The following is a 25814-nucleotide window of genomic DNA, read 5'->3' on the forward strand; positions in this document are numbered from 1 at the left end:
TAGCCTTTATCCATTAAGTCAAATTTGATCACAAATGAATAATAATGAATAAATGTCCACATACCTGAAAGAATGGCAATCCCATCATCAACCTTAGCTGTACTTTGTGTTTACTACTTACCAAATGTTAGCATGCAAGTAAAGACTCATAAAGCCACGGACATGGCAGTAGATTATTTTTCTAGTTTTGTTGTTGCAGTAAGATGGTTAGCTCACTTCATCAAGTAAAGTCATTTTAGCTATAAGGATTTCAAACTGTAGGATATTAACTGCATTTAGAAAACCCCTGTAGCATTTATTTTTGCACATAACCTTTCTTTTAATATTGTATGATTTTTTTGTAAGTGTCTTTACTTCCCACACAGTCTGTTGGTTCAGAAATAAGAGTACGAAGAGAGATGGAGGGGTTTCCAAAAAATATGTGCCTGCGTCAAAATGACAGATGGCACCATCTTCGCTAAGCATCAATATCACCTGATGGCTCAGCATCGACTGCTGATGTCTGTCAGCGTGTTAGCTTCACCGGGAACAATGCCAGCAGATTCAAGCGGAGAAAAGATGGACCTAAAACACCTTCTTGCACGATCAAGCATGTGCACAAAGCCACAGGTTTGTATTTATCCAACAATGTTTCCAGTGAATCATTCTTCACTTGACACTTAAGGTCAAGGGGAATGCATCTTCTGTCGACAGAGTAAAAATAAAGTGCATTATTAGAGAAACTTTAATAATAGCATATATCTTTACAAAAGGAGCATTGTGTACGTGGTTTACAACATGTCTAAATACATTTCTACATCAACCATTTATTAAAAATAACAGGCTTGAAAAGTCCTTCTCTGAACATTGTAGAAGTATACTCATAATAACAGAGTGTGTCTGAATGTCTCCTTACATTGGTACAGTTGATACAGTAAGCTAGCATTGTAATCGCAGTGTATGAACATTTGAACATGTACAGTATGGTGTTCACAGGACAAGTTCGTATTGTTTCATCTAAAGCATATTGATGTTATTCCATAAATCCCAGAAGTAATATAAGTTTACTGAAAACAGAGAGTGCTCTCTTTCTATTTCTCTCTCTTTGTCAAAAAGAAAACTACTAACTGACTTTAAATTCACATTTGATTTTTTTGATCAGTTCTCCTAATGTAGCTTACTTTCTTCAAAAATTGAAATAAAACAGTGAAAACTAAGCACACATTCTCAGAATAAGCAGAATAAATTGCATCTGTGCCTGCAGGTTAATACTTGATAGTCTCAGAGTAAAGTTGTTGGTGTATTAGTTGCCATGGAGACATTTGATTCACTGGACGAATTTATAGGTGTAGCTTAATACGTGACAACATTTGATTTCCAATTGAGACGTCCTTTCCCTACTCACGTTAGCATACATAAATCACAGAGTTCACTACAGATCTGTTCAGTGTTAAATTGATTCTGAATAAATACATTTACCAATTCTTCACATCTGCCCTGTTGACAGTATTACTTCTGATTGATAAGAAATACCTTTATAAGCTGTACTTTACTGTAAAAACAACTACACAAAATAATAAGGTGCAATAAGTTTAGTAGGCTACGTCATCTTGCGATTCAATTTGTGCTTTAAATTGTATTTCATTATCATCTGTAGATAATATCTAAACATGACTGAACAGACCATGACAATACAATTAGATTTCCTAATATTCCCTAGTGATTAATCCTGTAAGTATTTGACAATACGACCATTATCATAAAGTAATGATTCATTGTATATATAGAGTTAGCCATTTAGAGATGATGATGGGATTTTAAATGTGTTTTTTTCTTTGTTTCCTGTCAGTAAAAGTGTTTAGATACTATATACACTGATGATTATTGTCCACACCATCAACAAATTAGTCCTTAAATGAGCTCTGATGTCCTGGGCCTCGGGGCTGTCTGAATGAAAATAATCCCAGCACTTTTAAATGTTTCAACATTCAGTATCTCTGCTCAGCCGCATCATTTAACAGCACTGGCCTGAATTGCAAAGCAACTATCTGGAGGATGTTTAAGATGGCCTGGATCAACCTGAATCTTAAGCCCCATATCTCCATTCTCATCTCTGCATTTTAAATGAGGGTGCTGTCTGAGGAGAAACATGGGAACAAACTTAGGCAAAGAAAAAACCCACATTGCTTTGATTTTTTGTTCACAGGTTGATGTTTCTTGTTTTTAACTGAAGAGCTGTTGAACACAAAAGCTTCTTCTCAAGTTGTAGCATCCAAAATTGCTTGGTTGTGACGATTGCAGCCAAGTCCCATCTTTCTCTCTGAAAAAGAAATATAGTAGTGTATATGTCATTGTCTAGTATCACAATTTCCACACCCTCAGGGGCTTAAACTGATCCAAAAACCAAGTGCAGGGGCAGAGAGAAAAAGAGAAAGAGAGAGAGAGACATGAAGAGAGGCTCCGCTCAGGTGGTCCAGAGATCTGGAGAAAGCAGGATGTGTTTGTGTGCGTGTTTGTCTTTCTTAGCATATGTTCATCAGAAAGTGAAGGCATAGACAACGCCAACCACCACAATGTTTCCGATGGTGGCGATGATGGCGATCCACAACCAGATGGCATCGCTGGACATGGACTGCGACTCGTCCTGCTGGCCGTGTACCGAGGCGGCGGAGGCTGCGGCGTGCACGCTGGCCGAGGAGTTGAAGAGTGAATGCTCGCCACTGTAGTCGTCATTGGGCGAGGAGTCCATGAAGGCCCCCGTCATCACTGGGATCTAAGAAGGGATGAGGAAAAGTAGAAAAGTTCGAATACATTTCAATTTCGGCACTTTTAGTCAAGCTGCATTTGAAAAGATGCTATGTGGAGACATTTCAAATCTGGTGTTTATTTCAGGTGTTGCTTTATCCATCATTGGCTACTAAGGATGTGGCTATGACCTAATGTACACTGCAACCTTAGTTACATGTTACAGTTAAAATTGCACTTTTTACGTATTACTGATCCTACTTCCAATAATTTGTAATGATATTTGTAGGGGACATTATAATCTTTTTTTTTTTTTTAGTGCTTGTGTGCAGACATTTTGGTATTTGGACTGCCAAAGAACCCAAAAGAAAAAGACAACCCAGTCAGTGTTTTATAGGATGCCTGTCAGAAAACAACAAGCCATTCATATTTGGCTCCGCTTCCTACTGTATGTCAGGTACATCTTATTAGAATATATTGCTCCCTATCTCTTTTCCGACCCTCAAGAACTACCCTTGCAAAGGATGCTTTCTTTAAGCCAATCGGAGCACCCCAAAATACGAACCTGAAAATGGACAAAGTGTCTCCTTTAAAACGGACTTATTTGAGGCCAAAGAATATGTGTATTTATTTTTAGGTTATTGTTCAGTGTAGCATGTTGTAGCCTCACATACCCGCTTGCATAGTGATGATGTTTTCACAGTGTTGAATTGCTAAAAGATGAGAAGTCATTTAAACCCGATAAAAACAAACCACTTAACAGTCCTAGTGCAGGGAAGCAAATCTCGGCTTTTCCACCAATCATTGCACGCCAGATTGTTTGCCTATTGGTCACGCATTAGCAAGTGTGAGTGCTATATTAAAAGAAATGAGAGGTAGCAGCATCACGACATCATTAGCAAATGGCTACAAGGCGTGCAGGGTCCTACTCTAATCTCACACACCGCTGAGTGTGTGTTTGTATTTAGGGAGCAGTGCTTGATTAACATGGAATAAATATTTTAGATATGGAAGTGAAAATGATTTATTGCTTGGACAATCAGTTCTCTGTTAATGTTGGCCACTAAAGCAGAAAGCAACGAAATGCTTTCATGTGTTTGTGAGAAAGTATTATTTGTGATTGTGTGTGTGTGTGTGTGTGTGTGTGTCTTGAAAGCAGGGGATATGATTGTGAAATGCATGAGAGACCCGTACCACGCTCGACTAGAAAACAGACTCTGCTGAAGATGTTGAAAAACAATGCTAAAAATACCTCGGAGGAATGTCGAGCGCTCGCATACACAGGAACTCTCTCTTGCTTGCTCATTTGCTCACCTTCAGTCCTTCTCACACTCTCCCTCCCTCTCTCTCTCTCTCTCTCTCTCTCTCTCTCTCTCTCTCTCTCTCTCATGTACACACAGGCTAATGCACAAAGACAGTCTTTGTGAGGGGAAAACACTGTTTAGAAAGCATTCTGCTGCTCTACGTTCATTGGCCCCTGGTGGAGAATAAAGACATGACACAACCCGTGGAGCGCCTGCTGTTCACATGAGCATGATAGAGGCAGACAGGCATGCATGAAGTCCAGCAACCTGGGTCCCCCCCTCACACACACACACACGCACGCACGCACGCACGCACGCACGCACGCACGCACGCACGCACCCACGCACGCACGCACGCACGCACGCACGCACGCACGCACGCACGCACACACACACACACACACACACACACACACACACACCACTCAGTCACTGTGGATTCCTTCTGCTACAACATGTCATCAAGACCTTTCATACAACATTTCGTCTTCTGTTATGAAAAGATTCATATCAAAAGAGTAATATGTTCCTCTGGCATAGTGATTGAAAACCATGAACGTATTGAAAAGGACAATATTAGGATTTCTGTTGGATCTTCATAATTAAAATAGACATCACATCTATTTTTATGCTACTGGCCTATGAGAGCAGGTGTGGTTAACCATCCCACCTCCCCTACAAGTTACAGTACATCCCAACAGCTACTAATAAAACATTTCAAGACATACACAATGACAACAAACAAAGAAGAAAAACTAAAACATATAAAACAATAAATAATTTCACACACATACATCAGAGTTTTCTTTCAACATACATGCATTATCGAGACGGTTTGGACAACTATTGATAAGAAGCTATAACAAAACTACACGTAAATGAACAGAAATCTAAATATAATTGAAATGTTTTATAGATATATGTTCGAGTTGTACCATTTTAAAATACATAATAATCACCATACTTAGCTGTAGTGCTGCTGATACAGTCACCTTCAAACCAAACAATAATGGAAAAATAAAGTAATTGTCTTTGAAACTTTACCATGTATTAATAGCATTAAATATCAGACCAGAACAATAATATGTATATAGAAAGTTTCACCTCTATCATCAAATAGCTGCTGATTTATCTTATTTTTTAAAAATCCAACCACACTGTCAAAAACCTTATCCTTCATTCAAAGCCACATCCAGCCTAATCCAACGTTCAGTCGGACCATCACCGAAGCTCTCAGCCCTGTCTGCATTCTTCATATTTTTGTTTTATTTATAAGTAACTCATTGTCTACAGGCGTGAGCTGTTTGCATAAATGGGTAAGTGTACCGGATAAAATGAAGTGGATACTGGGAGTGTGCGCAAACATATCCCGTCAGTAAGCCTGATTTTTAAATATTTGATTGCTGACTATTTTTGGAGATGGTGTGCCTATATATATATATGCAGTAGATTTAGAAAGCCGTTTCGATTACTTGTCACTAGTATATCATAATTCTTCAAGGGACCTGCTCCTCCATCCATCTATTTCATCCAAGCCCACAACTCCCATGTGGATCATGCATGGAGGTTAGCACAGCAAGCGGTTAAGCATTAATGGAAACGAGGGAAATAGAGACCCAGAGAAGGAGCATCCTAAAGCATCTGAGCACTTAATGCGGGGAATGAAGGTCATGCCCCAAGCATTACTGCCAGGAAACCATTCCTTGTTAAGATATAAGGATGCTTTGAGTAATAAAGTTCAACTACACTGACCAACATTTCCTGGAAACCATACACACTCACTTCTCCAGCATAACATTAAACCAATGGCAGAATGGCTTTAACAAGTACATCCCCACAGAACGCTAAGTGTGTTGGGACAGAGCTTCCTGAACACACAGCTGAAATACTCCACAAGTATTCCCCTGGCAAAGGGAAAGTGGTTTTATTTCACGTCTTATGAAGTAGTCTTTCCTTTAACCTTTAGATTAAAACTAAGTGAACTGATTCACACTCAAACTGTGTGAAAATGTGTGTCTTGGTTATTCTACAATACATTTCTTCTCTAGTGTGCAAACCCTCGAAGATATCACTTTGGCTTCAAGAGTGTTACTCTTCAGCATTACGTATGATACAAGATGCAGCAAATGTAAACCTCAGGAGAATGTGTTCAAACAAATAATGTTAACTTGTTTAGTTTTATTAAAGGTCCCATGTCATGCTTTTCCGGTTATTGCCCGTCCCCTTGTGTGTTATGAAGGTTTTTATGCATGTAAACGGTGTGCAGAGTCACAAACCCTCAAAGTACACCCTGTAGCGAGTAAAACTCTAACACAGAAAATACCTCCCCAAAACGCCTCGTTGGAGATACGTCATTGTCCATTTGATTCTTCCATTTAGTTCCGGGTACGGCATGATGTCAAGCCGTACCCGGAACGAAATGGACCAATCCACGGACTTCCTCACACACACATCTGTGTGCACGGAGCAGGCAGCTCAGCTGATTTCTCCTCCCTGGCTGCAGGCTGATAACAGACAGTTGGGATCGCGGCGAAATTCTCTCTGCAGACCCATTCTCACAGCGTTTATCAACCTTTTTCTTACTCAATATCAAGCCACACTTATTGTTTTTACTTTGACTGTGAGTTTGTGTGTGCTCAGGATGAGTTTGGCTGTGTTTGGCTGTGTATCGCTAACAAGGAAACAACACCTCCACGGAGCTCAGCGCGATTCACAACGTCCCGACCAATCAGAGCACACTGTGCTCACAGGGAGGGTGGGGGCTGGAGCTATTGGAGCTACAACGAGCCGTTAAAGGCAGAGAGTGAAATTCAGTGAATACACGTAGTTTACAGAGATGCTGTATGAGAAACCAATGTGAGTTTGGAAAATTGCACAATATAAATCTATTCTAGTATACCTCAACAATGGAATTATGATCAGTGGAAATGGCCATGACATGGGCCCTTTAAAACGCAACAGGTAAAAAAAGAGGAGAGACAGAATTGAGATAAGAACAAACATTTTAGATGTCCCAAATGTTGTCTTTTGATGTCCTCTCATTTAAAACAGACCATTCTAGCTTATTTTGATCACTTTATCTTAATTAGTATGGTAGTCTGGTTATGTTAGAATGATTGGTAATAGAGATACCTTATTATATATAGGCCCCATTTACCTTTGCCATTTTAAGGATTACATTTCCTGATAAAATCCAGATGATGTTATATGCACTTTCATCACGCTCAGACACATGTATATGAGTCTCTGTTGACCAGACCACACCTCTAATGACAATCTTCCTTGGTTTTCATGAGCGACATGCAAATGAGGGTTGTCGGCTGGATGTAATGAACCTGTTTGTTCACTGCTAAAAACAATAGCTTTTCTGATCCACCCAAGAAGAATAAAGTGACTGAGTGAAAATGTGTGAATGTCATGTAATTATATAAGCATTTTTTGTAAACATTTGTTGTAACCTTGTATAGACTCTGTAAAAGAAAAGGGTAAAATGAGCATCAAGACTGCTTTCCGAGAGCTTCGGAGCAGAGCTTGTGTGTCGTCATTGAGAAAAAAAAAACTCCCCCCATTAACCAACAAGAGAAAATCTCCTGACTTGCATATTTCACACCTCCTTGGTTCTGAGTGATGACTACACCTGTGCAATATTACACACAGGAAAACCCCAATCTATGGTAGACGATACAGTGAAGCTCCATTTGCTGTATAATTCCACCTGCTCTGCTCTCACAGCTTTGATTTATCCTTCCCAGCTGTTCCTCGAGCTGTGCCATCCTACACTGGTGATCACAGTAATTGTGAAATAGAATGGACTGTAATTGCCTCCTGTGGGATTGGATGCTGCCACCAGTAAGAGCTCAGTGAAATGGCTTTTGAACAAACAAGCAAAAACCAAATAAATGTATTTGGGTAATGGGAAGGACGAAACATATACCTAACCACAAAAGCACTCAAGCATTGGCTGGTAAGAAGCGAAATCAGAGAGAACAAGCTGGTGTTCTGCCCTCAGGGATAAAACGCGGTCAAATGAAAAGGTCGATACTTGTGTCCTTGTGGATAACAAACTTGAAGGTTTACTCGAGAGAACAAACTGAATAGCTGAAAACTGAGGACCCCTGCTGTGCAAAGAAAATTAGTAAATGTAAATAGGTTGCTAATGTATACCCCTGTAATTATGTTGTGATGTCCTTTTGTTTTCTGTTTGTTTTTATATGTGTAACTAGATGTACCGCAGGTCTCCCTTGAAAAAGAGATCGTTGATCTCAATGGGATTTTTTAACCTGGTTAAATAAAGGCTACAAACAAACAAACATAGACTTTGTGCTGGACATCACACGCACAATCAATGAAAACTATTTAGCCATCTGTCACAACCATCTCTGCTCTATTGACTACGTTACTGCTGGACAGGTGTTATTGTAGGCTCTGTCTCCCATATGATGTCATCTTCTTTTTTAATTTATATCTGACTTTTGTATTGAGATCACAGTACATTCAGATTTTACAGATTACATATTACCGTAATACACAAGCAGAAAGAGCGATGTAGCAACTGCAAGGTTTGATGTAACCAAATCTCACAGCTTTTATTTAACAAACTTGAATATGCATTTTTCAAGACAGTAATAGCACTGTTCAGAGAGAGTTCTCCCTGTAGGACAGGTAGTATCAATGTCATACACCTTGAGCTGTTTCTGTTCATCCCTTAAGTCCAGGTCAGTTATGACTCCGTTATGACTTGGGGCTTCTAAATGGTAATCCACAATCAGATGGTTTTTGGCTTTATTCCACTTTATAAACGTTTACCTGTCACATGGGTCAGGTTTAATTGAAGGGAGTATTCATATCAACTTCAGAGAACTTCTCGTGTTATCTCCAAAGCACTGTGGCACAGTGGTGTTTTTGGAAATCACTGAACAAAATATATTTAATGTTTAATTAGTGTGTGGACTTGGGAGTTAGGTAAGCACTGCTTTTTGAAAAATGCATGCATGGCTGTTGGGTTGACACTTGTCTTTTTACTGCCCAACATAATCCCTAATAGTCAGCTTACATTATATTAAGCATTAAATGCAGCTTTTTAACCCCCAATACAATCATACAAAGATAAAACAATGTTATTTTTCATCAAAATGTTTAGGGTTTTAAATTAGTCATCCTCACTCAGAAGTCAGACACTGATATCAAATAACAGACAGAAAGTATTGACATCCTGTAAATAGGGAGCCATTTCAGACAAACTATATTATTTATAGTAAAACTTAATACGATTTTTGCTTTGTCTTTGTTTGTTTTTTTACAGCTGTACAGTTCCTCAAAGCCTAAAATGTCCCAAAGATAAGATGAAAATGAGGACAGTTTTTTGACAGGTGAGGTTATCTATAACCTATACTGCACAGCTCAGAACACCTATGATCAGGGATATACATAAATGGGATTAGAGTATTGAAAAATATCATAGCCAAAAGCAGCTACTAAGACAAAACAATAGATTTGGTCTGTACCATACGTCACAGCTAGTTTTGACATAAATCTGAAGGAAGATTTAAAGGGGTTTTAAGGAGGCTTGTTCACCCGCACAGAAGTGGCGAGACCTGTAGTTTCAGGTCTGGTTCCTGCTGGTCAGATTTACAGCTGTGCTCTCATTGATTTTCACTGTCTACGCAGCCCAGCAGCGTTTAACAATAAATCTTATGATTCAAAAGAACAAGTGGAACAAGTGATCCTTGCTTGACACCCTGGTCAACCTGTCAGCTCAAGGGAAAAATTGTGCAGCACAAGGGAACGTTTATTACACGTCTTTGATATTATGAATAATACATGTCTCACCTTCATGTTTCCTTTATCAATAGAGTAGTTACCCTCAATGTGATTGATTTTCTTGTCTATTATCTACAATCACAGCTAAAAGACCATCTTGTAATGGAATCACACTTCCCACGGCACCATATCAGGCCAGGGGCGTAAAGTCTCCTTACTCTAAGCTATTGTGTTAACCACATCTATCCAACAACAGAAACATAGACACCTGGCAAGGTACTCAAAATGGCTTCTGTGGTAGTTTCTGCTAGGTGTTTCAAAGACCACCGTTGTTATAATGACACACAGTCACAGAGTAACAAGGTGAAAACAATACCAGCCACACGCTGGTACGCAAGTGGAGGAAATAATGCATGTTCACATCTGGAGTTGTTACTCAGTGAAATGTGCTGCTAATTTGCAGTTGCGTGATGACATTTGAGATGAAACTTAACTCCGCAGCTATTAAACATTCAAATCCACCACAAAGAAAGAGTGATTTCTTATTCTCGCCAGATGAGAACGGAGAAGCAGTGCCAGATGAACAAGAATTGAAAGTGACGAGAAAGAGTGAAAGAGACAGAGGTGGTGTGTGTGTTTTTCTGTGTGTTTGTGTGAGTGTGTGTGTGTGTGTGTGTGTGTGTGTGTGTCTGTGTCTGTGTGTGTGTGTGTGTGTGTGTGTGTGTGTGTGTGTGTGTGTGTGTGTGTGTGTGTGTGTGTGTGTGTGTGTGTGCGTGCGTGTGCGTTTGTGTGTGAGTGTTTCTTTTGTCATACTGTCTGACTTGACATGTGAATGTTTGTACTGCATTTGTCTGTGACATCGCTTGCTGCAGAGACTCAGTTCACAACTGTCAGCATCGTCTAAAATACAACACATGCCGACGGGAGGAGGAATATTTGAGCATGGAAGTTGAAAGACTTCTACATGTTGATAACAAGACAACAAATATACCCTTTATCTTGCAGAAGAAGCACTGACTGCACCCACATTTTTCTCCTGATAATGAATCTCAGATCAGAGACGATGCAACACTCAATCTATTCAGTTTTGATTGTTATTATCGGTGACAACTCTCTAGATTACACTACTACAATTCTGCTTATGCTTTATTTACAGTATTATTGACCCAACTAGACATTAGAATCAATATATTTATATTGATTGGCTACCTGGTGATATGCGGCATAAGCTATGTTTGTTTAGTTTGTGTGATTAGAAAACTAAAGATAATAAAGTTATTATCTTTTGAATTGAAAATGTGTTAAACTGTCTTAGTGGGACAATCATTTAGGGCCTACATTTGAGACTTATCAACATAAGGTTTTCACCTAAATATAGATTAATGACAAGCGTGTCAACGATATAGAGTATATAACACACTTTCCTTATAGTCTTTATTGTTAGAAGAAAAATAGTTCAACTTATGAAAATGCTTCTTACGAACCGCCAAATCCCTGCACATAAATACATCCCTGTTATATTTTGGCATATATCAACTTGATTCATGAACTATTCACACCTTAATTTTTTCAGATACGTCTCTAAATCTACAGAAAAATGCTTTTTCACTGAAGCCTAGGGCCATATATTATTTAAAGGAGCAGATATTTTAAATATGCATAAACTGGATTATGTGCAGCATGTGTTTTATGGTACAGTTTACACCAAAGAACACAGCATGCTATAGCTACAGAGATTTCTTACTGTGCAATGTTGCACACCACTTCAAAATCTCCATGCAGGGCACATGTATTTTACATTATGTGCAATTTTAATTAAAACACACCCAGTGGAGTCAGATGTTGCCTCTTGCATGTTCATGGCTGTTAAGCAGACAGATTCCATTCATGGCAAATCAAGTCTATGTGCTGATCTGAAACTACATCACAACATTGCTACAGTTTTATAGTGAAGGCAACAGACTAATAGGAATACCAATGTAATAAGTTAAACTACAAAAAACTTAGCAAATAAATAATTTCTTAAAGTAATACATAATTCACATCATAAACCGTATTTAGTCATGAATTGACAAAAAGATTAACAGTAAAATACATTCTGGCAAAAATAAATCGCTTATGTGCTATCAGCATTGGTGCAAAATCTGGATGCAATTAAGGTAATTGGCACGCACCCCCTCGATGTGGAGAGCCTCTCTGTGCAGCAGCCTGATTTGGTGCTTATCATGAGGATCAGCTCACCTGTGCTGATTACACAATATACTATAAAAGCTTGTTACCATCAGTCTGCCTCTGCTTGTCTCCTGGCTCACACTCTTTTTTGTTAAGTTGTTTTTAGGTTGTTTGATCACACGGAATAGAGTATACGCATTTTGTATCATTTCCCATTCTTAAAGGGGTCCTATTATGCTTTTTGGGGTTTTCCATTTCCTGTAGTGTGTTATATAGATTTTTGTGAATGTGAATGGTAAATGGGGTGTTGCAGCACAGAAAGTATGAGCACTTTTTGAACATTAAACCATGTAAACATGTCACAGTGGAGGCACAAAATACAAATATGAACATGAAAATGCATAATATCTCCTCTTTAAGAAATAAGGTCTACTGTATGACTAAGCCATGTAAACAAACCCTAAATTATATTTTGGGTTTTTTGAAAGAAAGGTAGAAAACTGAAAACCATTCAAATGTTCAAATGCAATTAAAATGTAAATATTTATCTGGTTAAAAGTAGAAACAGTTGCTCCGCTGATTTGCATTTTGAACAATGAGGAGAGAATTGATTAAAACAAGTCTTACTGTAGATTGTCAAAAATGTAAAAACAATGTGTTTAATTAAAGAATGGCTAAAATAAAATAGTAAATGAAATCTTTTTACTGCAGAAGATTTGTTCTGATAAAAGCACAGTCCAAGTCATTATCCAACCTGAGGTATGTTGTGTATATCAGCAGCAGTCAGAAAACTGGCTGAGTAGGTGAAAAAAGATCACCACCCTCTGTATCTGTTGCTGGCGTCAGACGCCCCTACGGCTCCATCCATGCCTGCTCATTGTGCAGTACAGAGACAGTTCAGGCGGAGAGATGGTAGCCCTTAATTGAATCTCCACTCATGTAAGACTCTGCTGAGGGTGAGCCAAGACTGTGAGACTTAATATACAGAGCAAGCAGAAACACCCCAATGGGAGATGAAAAGCTCTCATTTTAGCTCAACCATCTTCACGTTTTCTATTAAACTGCATCATATCATTCAAATTCCAGGCAACATTTGAGGATAAAGAATGTTTTTAAAAAGGAAAGTTAAATCCACTGATTCTTATCGTATGACTTGCATTTAATTTTTACAATTAGAGTTCTACAATTATTGTTAATCATTCAATCATTTTAGCTTTTGTTTTTCCTGGCCTTTTTGTATTCAAACATTTCTTTAGCTCTCTCTTTAATATCCTCTCTGATTCTGCGTACAGCCAAAGTGATCTTCATGACCTCACATACCATGCAATATTAGCATTTACATTTACAGCATGTGACAGATGCTCTTATCTACAGCGGCTTACACTGTAGTGCTGTGTCTTTCTGTACTGTAAGAGAACTCCACCGGGACATGAGACTGAGAGGTAGCAGAAGTTACTCAGGAACGAAAGCCAGATGGGAGGAATTTATCTTCCTCTGACTCGCACATACAGTTTGCATTGAAGTAAACATACAGCACACAAATTGTAGGTCGACATTATTTCCTTTTTAGTCTATTCTGTTTAGTGTATTTTACATGGTTTAAAGGTGGGAGCCGGAACAAATCTGCCACTTCCTTACAGAGCCCCTCCTCCAACACACACGAACGCGCACATGACTAATGAGGGCACGATATAAGTTTGTGCACAGATGACAGGCTGACAGGCAGGTAGGCCATCCAGTTATTTTAGCCGGGCTGGCTAAAATAATTGGTCGTGCTTTTTACAGTACTACGGCTTCCACAGATGACATTTTTTTATGGATTTTTTGTCAAAGCACTTAAGATATTCATTGCTATCGGGATGTTAAGAGCATTCCATGGAATATAACAAAAAGTGTATCTCGAGCCGGTTTCTCAAACTTACCTACCCCACCTTTAAGTGATGAAATTCAGATCAACAGAGCAGACATTTAAGTACACCTACAAGAGAGTATCAGTCATTACAGTATTATACAACCACTAACCTTTATTTATACGGATAAAATCCTGTGTGTGGAATATATCAAGATAAAAGATGTAATTTAGATTTGATATAAATGAAAATCCTCTTTTCTTATCTGCCAATCAAACACTGCAGTCTTTCTTGTTGTGTATACGTAAACATATTTTGCAACCTCAGCTCTTGCCGGAGACCCCTCTGAACCTTCAGTATTCCTGTCAAATATAAATTAAGCATAACACGTTTCAATTCCTCAGAGGCTTCATCGCTGTTTTGTTTGTGTTTTTCATCTCTATTTTAGCATATAAAAGCACTTTTGCAATTATTTGTCCCTTGTTCTATTCCTCTCTTGTGTAATAGCCTGCTAGCTGCTGTCACAAACTGTCAATCTAATGGAGAAACGTGATTAATTATCCCCTTTGTAGAGATGTTTACCACTTCCAACTCTTAGGAAGTTCTGAAAACATATTTATTTTTACACTGGAAGAGACAACTTTGAAGTATACTCAAAAGTTAAAATGCACACTTAAACAATTATTTAGTTGACCACCTAAATCTGTTCAATAAATGAGCAAGCTGTCAGTCCATAATGACTCATCTTGAATCCTCTTGCTTCATGTGTAACTAAACTACTGCAGTGCAGAACAACTTCATGATAACACGATACGCTTTCTTGGGTCCTGGGCAATACACCTCCCAGTGTGATGTTGATTTAATGATTGTTAACAAATACTCTAGGTCCTGTATCTGTCTAGTTTCTCTTAACGTTGTTCTTGAATGTAGTTCTACTACTTTATTAAGGCAGTCCATTTTGCAGCAAATGACAGAGAAAGAGCATTACTCTACGCATGCCTTTCTACAACTGAATATGTAATTTAGATGATAAGATCTAGCACTCAATCAACCCTTGCTCATAAAAAGTACCAAACCAAATTCTCAATTACATTACAATCACATATATCTACTCCCTAAGTAAGGTCACAGTATCAAACTCCTGGTGGAAGCTTACAGTTGATGAGGTTTAGGCAACAGACATACTTAGTTAAATGTATCAAAAAGGTCATTGTTTGGGGCTGACATAAGTACTAAACATACATACGAAATGTGTGGCTACATCTGTATATAAGTTCAAATAAGTAAACAATGACTTTTGGTTTCACACAGGACACTCTGGTCTCATGGAGATAAAAAAATTACACAAAAAATGTACCAAAATAAAAGACATGACATATATATATACTGAAAGAAAAACTTAATGCAAAACCCTGATACTGTTCACTACATCCTGATCATCATGACTCGCCAAGGTTTTCTTTGGATTTCATACATTTTACTGGCATATCTTTGAAAATAAACTTGTTGGAAATATTCTCTGACAGCTGCCTCCGAGTCTTTATGCTGGTCGCTGTCCAGTATCATCATCTGATGCACTATAAGTGTAACTTTGTGTAGGCTATAACATCCTGTCTCTTCTCATAATCAATAACATGTCACATGTTCTCTCGTACGCTAATATTGATGAACTGCTTTGCTTTAGAAACACATTATTTTGCAATTGTCTGCTGATTTTTCTGATAGCATCCCCCTTAACCCTGTAACCCTGGTTGTAATTTTACAACATTACTTTAAGGTTCTACAATTTGCATTTTTTATTTGTGAGTTGAACTTGCCTAGAAATCCTGCAGAACCTAAGAACATTTTAGTTGGGAAACTTAACTTAAGCGTACTGCCTCTGCCTCATGTAATTCATAAGGTTGAAAACATGATGGTACAGTTAAGCGAGTTTCCTGAATTCAAGTGATAACATCTCACGCAAACCTAAAAAAAAGTAAGATTGCATTAGGCCCAATGTCATAATAAAGCCATGGTTGAATCTAATCTTTCTTCAGTGTTTAAATTGCCTTCAGCGTAACAACACAAATGCTGTAATATGAAGTTAGCATTTTACCGCATGTACTGGTGTAGCTGCTACAGCGCAGCATATACCGCTGCAGGTTGGCATACGCATTTATGAATGGTCGCTGTACCTATTTCTCCCGTGGGAGGAGGGGGTTGCTGGGGGTGTTATAAATTTGTCACGCGAGTGCCATGTTGGCCTAGTTACAGTGATTTCAGATACTGTAACAGTTCAACGGTGCTGCCTTACTCTGCATGCCCTCAGTCTTGAATTAATATGATGTTTACAGTATGTGTGTGTCCTTGTATTTATGTTAGTTTGAGCACGTACAGTGTCAGGCATGTTTGTTAGTTCATGGATAATGTGACAAAACACATGTATGCATCAGCCAAATCGTGTGAATTATTCCTTGGCAAAGGTACTTATTCATCTTATTACATGCATTAAAACACACTTACTCACACACACACACACACACACACACACACACACACACACACACACACACACACACACACACACACACACACACACACACACACACAGCACACACACACACCACACACACCACACACACACACACCACACACACACACAACACACACACACACACACACACACACACACACACACACACACACACACCACTTACACTTGAAAGAGCTGCATTTATTGCTACGGACCTACTGTCCATAAATAACAGCTACAAATAAATTGATTTTTTGTATTCCCACTCTGATGGAAATATATCACATTGATGTGGGTGTCAGGACACAGAGCCTTGTCTGAACAGCAGGCGTGTGTTTGTGTGTAAGCTGGTAGCATCCCATAAAAGAGTCTCAGGTGTGAAATTAATCAATTACACCGTGTTCACACTCTCTGATCAGCAATTGCAGCACTAAACAAAAATCATTTCTTCTAAATGTTACAATTGTTTGAATGTTTTATTGTTTACACATGGGTGAGTAAATAGTGATCCCACATTGCATTGACCTGTAGGTGCTGTGTAAAGACAACAGAGTAGCTATAAGCCGAAATGGATGTGTGACGTACATAATGCAGTGTTGTGTTGCACTACAAGGTGAAGCTCAATACTCAATGAGCCATTTTCACTGGAGAAAAATGCCTGCGATCACAGAGAAACCTCATAAGGTAATATGTTGCGAATAGCTCAGGGGTAAAACAGTGAAACACAACAGACCAAAGAGCCACACACTACTGAGAGTGATGCATTGTTAGGACTGATACTGTGTTTACTACATTATGGTATTTAGCTCAAACACATAAAAGCATCTGGGGAAAAAAAGCTTGAAGCTCTAGCGTTGAATTGATTAAAAACTCCTTGTAAGAACCATGAAAAATTCAACATTTTAAGAAAAATCCAAGTTAGTGTACTTCTCCACCACTCATGCATACCAGCGGGCATTCCAAATGATTTCCATACGTAATACAACTGACTGTACCGTAAGTGCCTGATTCATCATCGGGGAATTAAAGTTGCATGCACCCAAAATGAGAAGGTCGGATTTGCTTCATATAAAACATAATAGGAGCTGTGGAGCATTAAGCGAGGCTAGCATTGTACGACAAAAATAGCTGTAATAAATCTGATTGAAGTAATGCCCAGATGACGGGTGTAATTTACCTTTTGGGAAGTTCATCAGCAGGGAAATTGAAACTATTCCATTTGTGGTATAATGATCAGATGCATATGACACAAATGAGCTATAAGACTGAAATATGGTAATTGAGTTCTAATAGGACGGGTGTTATATAATCCAGGATAATGAGATGGTGTGTGGATACTGTGGGTTCTTTACAGACTGTGCCTGAGCCGTGGCTACATACTGAGACTGTCAGTGAAACTTTAACTTTCTCTTAGGGCAACAGTGTTTCTCGGAGAGTGCAGGTATATTATGTGCGATATAACCTCAGCTTCTTTGCAGATTGAACATGAGTGAGTGAGCGGGAAGGGCGGAGAGAGAGGCCCGTCTGAAGACTATAGTCATTAGTTTCAGGGCAGCTTCCTTTGAACAAAGCCAAGGTCAGACTCAAAGAGTAAGGCCCAGCGAAACAGATCAAATCAAAAGCAGGTTTTGCTGTTGGTGTTAATATAGAAGCATTGTTTGAAGTCACTAGAGTATTAAAGCTTGGGGTGAGAACTGACTTAAATTGCTGAAAAGCTGCACCAGAAATTCTGTTGTCTAAAAAATGAAGAAAACATGTTTTTCTCTTTGTGTATACAGGGGAGATTTACTGAAATTAAACCCAGGGAACAGAATATTATAATTGACAACTCTTGGCAAACTAGAAAAAAGCTGTGCTGGAGACTCCATAGAAAACATTACTAAATGTTCTGTTCTGCAAGCTAATGAATAAAACTCAAAGTAATGATGAATTACAGCATCTGTGGTGATCTATTTAACTACAATCATAATACATCTCAGCTTCCTCCTTGATGGTTTGTTATCTGTCATTCACCATTTTGCGAGCCTTCACAAAAACCAAAGCATGCTTAACTTCCATAAATACATCCCGAGTTCCCTTTAATTAAAAGAACTGATCATGGGCTGAATTTCAATTTCAAGTTTATGTGCATGGAGCTTTTTTTTCTTGTATTATTCTTAAGTTGAGTCAATAATCATAAGTTTCAGCCTCAATCACAGCATCTGTTTAATTCAGGAACATATCAATACAGGGGATAAAGCTGTTTTAAATTATGTCAGGATGAGTTGAGAATAGATAATTTATACGGGAATCCATAATTCATACCAGCTGAATATCAGAGGCACAGTTATATAGGAAGCATCATGCAGTTAGGGGGGTTAGGTCTATCAGGGAAAGATGTTATTACTTCATACTTGGCTGTCACAGTCCATTAAATCTCCCTTTCATTCTCCCCAGGACTTTTTTCAATATGCAATCATTCATTTCAGGTTCAAAACAGCTGGGAGATGTTTGCATCTACAGTGCAAACATATTGTAAGCTGAGATAGCATGGAGACACTGGGAGATTACGTGCAGTATTGTGGCAGCTGAGTCGCATTATATTCATCAATCACTGTATTCTCAGTGAGAACCGAACCCCTAATTTAACCAGTAACTAACGCCTCTGTAAGCCCTTAGTTATGGTTGATTCTGTCAAGCTTCCTTTTCCTTTTACAATGATATTGCAGATTGACTCCTCAAAAGCTCATTTTGAAAAGGATGGTAATTTGGCTTCCTATTTCAAAGAAGCTACCATAAATACATCAGGCTACATTCACAACAAATGAATCATTTATAGCTATTTTAGCTGAACCCCACAGAATAATAGTATGAAATGTCCCATGTTAGGATTGGTCAAACAATCTTGGATCACACTTTTCCTCTTTTATTTTGGTTTTGGGCTGTAATTAAACAGTTTAAAAAACAATAACAGTCTGTTGTGGCTAGTGCACTCTTCTTTGCTGCGGTCTGCTGGGGGGGCAGCATCAGAGCCGGTGACACCAGCAGGATCAATAAACTGATCAGGAAAGCTGGGTCAGTCATCGGCATCAAGCTGGACCCCTTTGAAGCTGTGGTGGAGAGGAGGACACTGAACAGGCTGTTGTCCATCATGGATAACCCCACCCATCCTCTCCACCTGCAGCTGGACAGTCAACGGAGCTCCTTCTCCAACAGACTGCTGCAGCTCCCCTGTCACAAGGACAGATACTGGAAAACATTCCTGCCCACTGCAATAACTCTGTACAATAAATCACCTCTGGCTGGAAGAGAACTCTCTGCTCCATAGTTTCTCTAGAAATAAAACCACGTTGTACATTTTACTCATACATAATCTGTTTCATATTTAATACTCCATAATTCCATATATTTTGAATATATATATTTGTATATATATATATATAATATCTGTATGTATATTTTCTATTTTGTATTTTGACATGTATATTTTATATTTTATATTTTATTTTATTTTATTTTATTTCTATTCTTGTATATTTTGTTTTATTGTAAAATGCCTTTTATGCTGCTGTAACAAAAACAATTTCCCAATTTGGGATCAATAAAGTACGATCTATCTATCTATCTATCTATAACGCAAATTATTTATAAGAGTTTCAACCTTTTGTGAATTCCAAACCTTCACAGGCCTGCTGTGCCTAGTAACGGTTGCTAAGTAATGATTGGACAATTGCTGCTAAGGGGAAAGGGTTAAGCAAATGTTCAATCTGTTTACATGCTGTTTGGCGCCTGCTTCAACCTTATCAGAGCCAAAAATAGAGACCTGCAGCTTCCTGGTGCTAAGTCAATAGTTCCCAGTGAGAGCATTAAGATTTCTCACTTCAACAGCAAGAGACCGATGCTGCTAATTTAACCCGACCACCTGCAGCTGAAGCAACTCTCCCCAAAAGCAACAGTTACAAAAACCTACACCATCATTTTTTAATGAGGTTTTGTTTGATTGTGGGGAGTATGACATAAAAATCAGTCATCCAAAGCAAATCCCCAACAAAATGCTGCACAATGTGTTTGTTCTTAATGTTTCTGCCCCCAGTGTATTTTGTGGTTCCCTCTCTACATGCAGTGCATCCATCAAGTGAAAGTAAACCACAAAGTGGCCCTGCTGTGAAAAGCAGGGTTACATCTTCATCACTTTATGGCTTCCGGTACATTTTCCTCATTTAAAGGACCTACTTTTTAACATGGCATCCTGGTCGGTTGCAGCGTATTAATGTCTTTGATGCTTCTGCTGGCTTTCACATCAAACACTTTCATATATTGTTCACAACGAAACACAACAAATCTCACTCACTTTGGTTTTTAACGTTATTCTATCAATTTAAGTTTTATTTATATCTACAATGGAGGCATAGACATGAAGGGAGGAAATGTGCAAGTACATTTAAACCCTTAGACAGTTCTACCCGGGACAGCCGCTAAATAAAGATACCAGATCTAACAAAGAGCGGCTTTTCATCTATTTAAATCATTCATTGATTATCTTAGTCCATACAGCTCCATCTAATTGATTTAAGGTTAATGTTGTGTTCTCAACCTATTTACAACCATGGAGGTTCATAAAAGTGGAAGAAGTCTGGGAAAGGTCTTTGGGAGTTTTTTCCCTATCTCAAGAATATAGCTTTTATATAAAACCAATTGAGGAAAAGGCAGACAAAACACCGGAGGGGAAATGAAGTCCAATAAATGAAAAGGCTTGTCTGCCATTATGACACACTTCAAATAAGCCTCTACTATAGAGACCAGGATATTTATTCTTTAAAAAGGACAGTCCGTGCGTGAAGAATCCACGGGGAGATAACATGATTATGTAATTGAATCTTTTATGCAATTTAGAACAAAGATGGTCTCGATATAGCCCTTGTGGCGGCTGCTATTTTGCAAAGTGTGTTTAATAGGAAAATAATCTCATCTGTGAACTATTCATCTTTCATTACCATTTCTGGCTTCATATCAGTGGTGCACTAACAAGTCTCCTCACTACTGTACTGTATGTCTCCAGCCATGATCATTATGACAGTTAATTTGCTTCAATGGTTATATAATCTAAGTAACTTTGCAAATAAATGCGGCATCAGGTCAATGTATTTAAACAATCTACCATATCTACCATAATTTTCATCGTATAATAGTCTAATCTTTTTGTGTTGACTATCTAGATCTTTTGATCTATTATTATAACAAGGTCTGTTTTCTAGTCCTGTCTGCTCTTGTTGCTTTGGGTTAACACATGTCTCTGTTTGTGTTGAGCCTCTAAACTGCGCCTTCCATCCCCATCCTTTCATTCTCATCTATCCTCTCTAACACGGGCAGATATATACGACCCTGTCAGGTAGAATGACTCAGAGCCACAGCTTCACTGAATAAGTAATTGAGTAATGAGAACGGCTGATGGCCTGTCATGAAAAGACAAAATATCTCAAATGAAGAGAATGGAAACAGACCTTAAGCGTCTCATTGTAAGGCATAGCTTGGATTGTTTGAAGTGGGGTTGTATAAGGTATCCATCGTCCCGGTATTAGTAGATTGTGGTTGGCACACCCCTAGTTTGGATAAATATATTTTCTTTTACCTAAAAGACAAATCGGTCCAAAGAAATCAATATCAGTATGTGTAAGCCACATTTAGAATATGTTCACCCCTTAACCTTGCCCACAGGGAACTCAAGACGGTCAATACCTAACTGTCTAGACAGTAATGGAAAGGAAACACATGTAGAGTGTTATTTGCCTTTTTTTACACATGGGGATAAAAAAATGCCACAATAGTACTTTTTTAAAAGGGTTTGTGTGTGCATGCAATCCATGTGCACATGCATAAATGAGTAAAAGGCCAAGGCCAGTGGGTCACTGTGCACTGAATAGACACAGCCTTAAGGGTTTTGCTGTCCTGTGTGGCAGATCTGTCAGCTGGAGCAAGGCTGAGAATGGAAAATGCCCAGGAAGCCCGTCTACTACACTTTAAACTTGACCTCAACATCAGTTAGTGACCAGGGAACACACCGGCTCATTTTTTATGCCTTAACATCTGCCATCGCAATAATTTCGACATCACAAAGTGCAAAGGTGCAGTTGGTCTTGAAAAATACATGTAGCAAAAAGTAAGGCACCTTAAAAATAGATCTTAATAAGGAGCTAAGGGAAGTTATCTGAAACAATTCAGTCTATTTGAAAAGATAAAAAATAAATTGCATTCCACCTTAGTATTCAAAGCTTAACTGTGATTGTCACCTATTAATCCATGTTTTGCTATGCTTGAGGATGCCACCACTTTCAGCCTAATGAAGTACGCACTTTTTCATTTCGAACCAGTGAGGCATTGCTGCCAAATGCAAATGATTCACCAAACACAAAGCGCACCCATTGTTCTGCAGAGACCTATTTAGAATGTTTCTGTGATATCGTACAATATCATTTAAACACAAGAACAGTGAACAAATTGCCAATTATGTTGCCAGTCTGAAGTGGTATTCTGTGGTAAACATATGATGCATGCTCTTGTCTTGGAGAATGTGTTTTTGTTGCATGCCAGACTTAGTTTTTTCGGGAAATTAGATTCTGAAAGATCTATACCACTAATGAGCTTAATGGGTTCTCTTTAAATACACTGAGTAGTAGATCGTCTGAAATACTTATTCTTGATCGTCTGCTACAGGGAGAAAACACCCAGCCAGGTCCTCTAAGTTAGACCCCTTTAAAACTTTCCCTGTCTTTATGAGAGAACAGTTATGGCAGCATCAGTCATCTTCAAGAGTCAAAGTGATGGCAAAGGTTCAGTGATTTGCAGGCGGCAGAGCTACGCTGAGATGGATGGTCAAAAGAACCATCCATTGTGAAGTCAATCTTCAAAACTCCAGGGATATTTTCCTGACTTAATTCACAGTCACCATTAGTGAATGAATCAAGGCAATGGGAGGATTTTCACCTCAGTAAAATTAGCCATTAGCCTTCTGATGGGTCTGCAGTCTGGAGGTCGAGGTGTATATGAATGCTCCGAGAAAAGGTTAACTGGATGAACTGTAGGAAACAAGTTTGATGAGATGGGGTCATGGGGAACTGGAAGCAGAGCCTTATTTAAGTGAGGCCATGACTCCTGGCACTAAATAGTTGTCACCTTCTACCATGACTCTTCGCATTTTAACTCTTAACACAACTGGCCCATAGCATATACATTTTAACTGACATTATACATACAAATGTAAAGCAAATGTAGGCACATTTTTACAAAAAAATGGCAAAACGAAATTTGCGTTTATGTAATTATGAGTTCATTTGTCAAGACAAGCAGCAGGTGGCACCAAAACTTGAAGACAATTATACCGTTGCAGAAGAAGAGGGCGCCACAGGATGGCGTAATAAATTGAGTGGCAATCCATACCTCATTCAGTTTTAAAACATTGTAGAAAATGGTATTGTCTCATTAATTTGAGGAACGATAAAACAGATATGTCTGGAGCAATAAAGAGACAATTTGAACCTTCTGCTAATACTGCTTTTTTTTGTACTTGTATTTGCAGGGATTATTATGATTTTTTGTTGCAGCCATCGTTAAGTGTAGGTTAAATTCATCACACATGTTGCAGTAATGCTAAACTGCTGATAATTGTGTTTCCCTCTTGCTTATCCATTTTGAGAATACATTTGCTCTTTTTTTAATAAAAGTTAATAAAATGCTCTCACCAAATGTGTTGTGCAATATGGTTTCCACATTCTTTAAAATTGCTTTCTGTAATTACTTTTAAGGCCAGCTCATTGTCTGCCACCATTACTGAGAGCGCTTTCTGCATAGCTGTGCATCCTCATGCATCGCCAGGGCAGAAGAAACATATTACTTTGGCAGCGGAGTCCCAGGCTCCAGCTGAGTGTGTTCAAACACTGTGGTATTCAACCATTCCCAGTTGTGATTATGAGTAACTGACTGCCCACATACATAGGCTGACCTGCCTTTCCCATGCTGTCAGCTGCTCTAAGTGTGGTTCATGTGCATGTCTATTTTATCTGTATACAGCTTCTAAAAACACAAGAGCACATTTAGTCCTTAAAGACAATGGATCACCAGAGTAATGTGAATTATAACCCTGATTTTGATAACTTCATTCACCAAAAGTTTGCATAATTATTATGAATAATGCTGACTATTTTTGGATGTAAGATTTCATTTTCTCCACTGTTATCACTCTACCTCTCATGTTGAAGAAAAATGTATTCTCGGATGGCTCCATGCTCCAATGACATTTAATTCAGGGGTTTATGATTTATAAAGATTTGGGGGCATTTCGGTCCTGCACAACAGCCATTGGCAGCCAATATGATGCTGTAAAGTCTTTTAATAGCAGTTGCACAGAAAATGGCACAGTACAAACCATACGCAGGCAGACACTGAGAGAGGAGAGGATAATAATAATAGCCTATCAGCTCCTATGGAAACAAACCACATGCCCAAAAAGATGCACAATAACACTCTCCATTAATCCAAAATCAATTCAAACAGCCATATTCCTCAACACAATAGACCACAGGGTCTTGGTCGAATCAAACTGTTGTAATTTCACTGCAAAAACAAAACAATAAAATGTAATTAAAAAAACGATTAAAAAAAGTTTTAATTAAATAAAACACAGAAAAGTACAGTATGACCATAAAATCCCCCAAAACTAAAACCTATACAAAGCATATAAAGGACAACAATATAAACTAATTACTAAAATACCATAGAAGGGGAGTACTAAGTGTCATAAAGTCCCATTAGCCACATTATGGATATTGATTGTCCAGTTAAGGGAACCCATTTATGCTAAACGGCTTGATAAATGGTGTCCAGACGTACAGAACATGTAAAATTGATAAAGTGCATGGACTTGTTGACCGGCCACGCCCATGAAATCAATAGATAAATGTACAAAAGTTAGAACCTGATGAACCTCTTTGTGCAAATGAGAGAAAAGATATCTCACCTGCGCAGCCATGAAGGACAGATCCATCCTGTTGCTCGGTTCAAGCCAAGGCACTCAACGAAAGATGCAAACGTGCGTAGTTGTTTCTATTATTCCCCGATTTGCCTTATTTTTTATTTTTTAACTCGGCATCCACAGTGTTCTGCAAGTTGGTGGACTTCACGTGAGCATGTCGAAGATGCAGATAAGAAAGAAGAAAAAACGAGAAAGAAGAACCGGGGGGAAATGAGGAGGATGTGTCAGAAAGAAGCTAAGCAGACGGAGAAATGAAAAGATGTAGACGCGCGCGAGACGGCATGAGCGTGAGGCGGGAGGGAGGGGGGGAGGCAGAGGGGGAGCTAGACTGTCACATGTAACGAAGGAGGTGCAAGTCTCTGTCTCTCTCTCTCTCTCTGTCTCTCTCTCTCTCACTCTCTCTCTCTCGCTCTCTCTCTCTGTCTCTCTCTCTCTCACACTCTCTCTCGCTCTCTCTCTCTCTTTCTTCATTTGTCTATGTATTAGAT

At 38.7% G+C, this 25814-nt stretch overlaps 1 protein-coding gene across 1 annotated transcript; it reads right to left on the reverse strand.

Annotated features, from left to right (window-relative positions):
- Nucleotides 1–706: 706 nt before the first annotated feature.
- LOC117476897 (uncharacterized protein C14orf132) lies at nt 707–25564 on the reverse strand. The gene is made up of 2 exons (XM_034123619.1): nt 25312–25564; nt 707–2752 (listed from the first exon to the last, which is right to left on the reverse strand). Exons 1-2 carry the CDS (start codon nt 25336–25338, stop codon nt 2516–2518), a joined length of 264 nt encoding a protein of 87 aa, XP_033979510.1. The 5' UTR covers nt 25339–25564; the 3' UTR covers nt 707–2515.
- Between the last annotated feature and the right edge of the window lie 250 nt (nt 25565–25814).

Source organism: Trematomus bernacchii, unplaced genomic scaffold (assembly GCF_902827165.1).
Source record: "Trematomus bernacchii unplaced genomic scaffold, fTreBer1.1, whole genome shotgun sequence".
Lineage (NCBI taxonomy): Eukaryota > Metazoa > Chordata > Actinopteri > Perciformes > Nototheniidae > Trematomus > Trematomus bernacchii.

Coding starts and splice junctions, on each gene's coding strand:
- LOC117476897 (XM_034123619.1), bottom strand. CDS start 25,338: ATGGATCTGTCCTTCATGGCTGCGCAG. Junction 2,753..25,311: donor TGTCCTTCATGGCTGCGCAG/GTGAGATATCTT, acceptor ATCCCTTCTTAG/ATCCCAGTGATGACGGGGGC.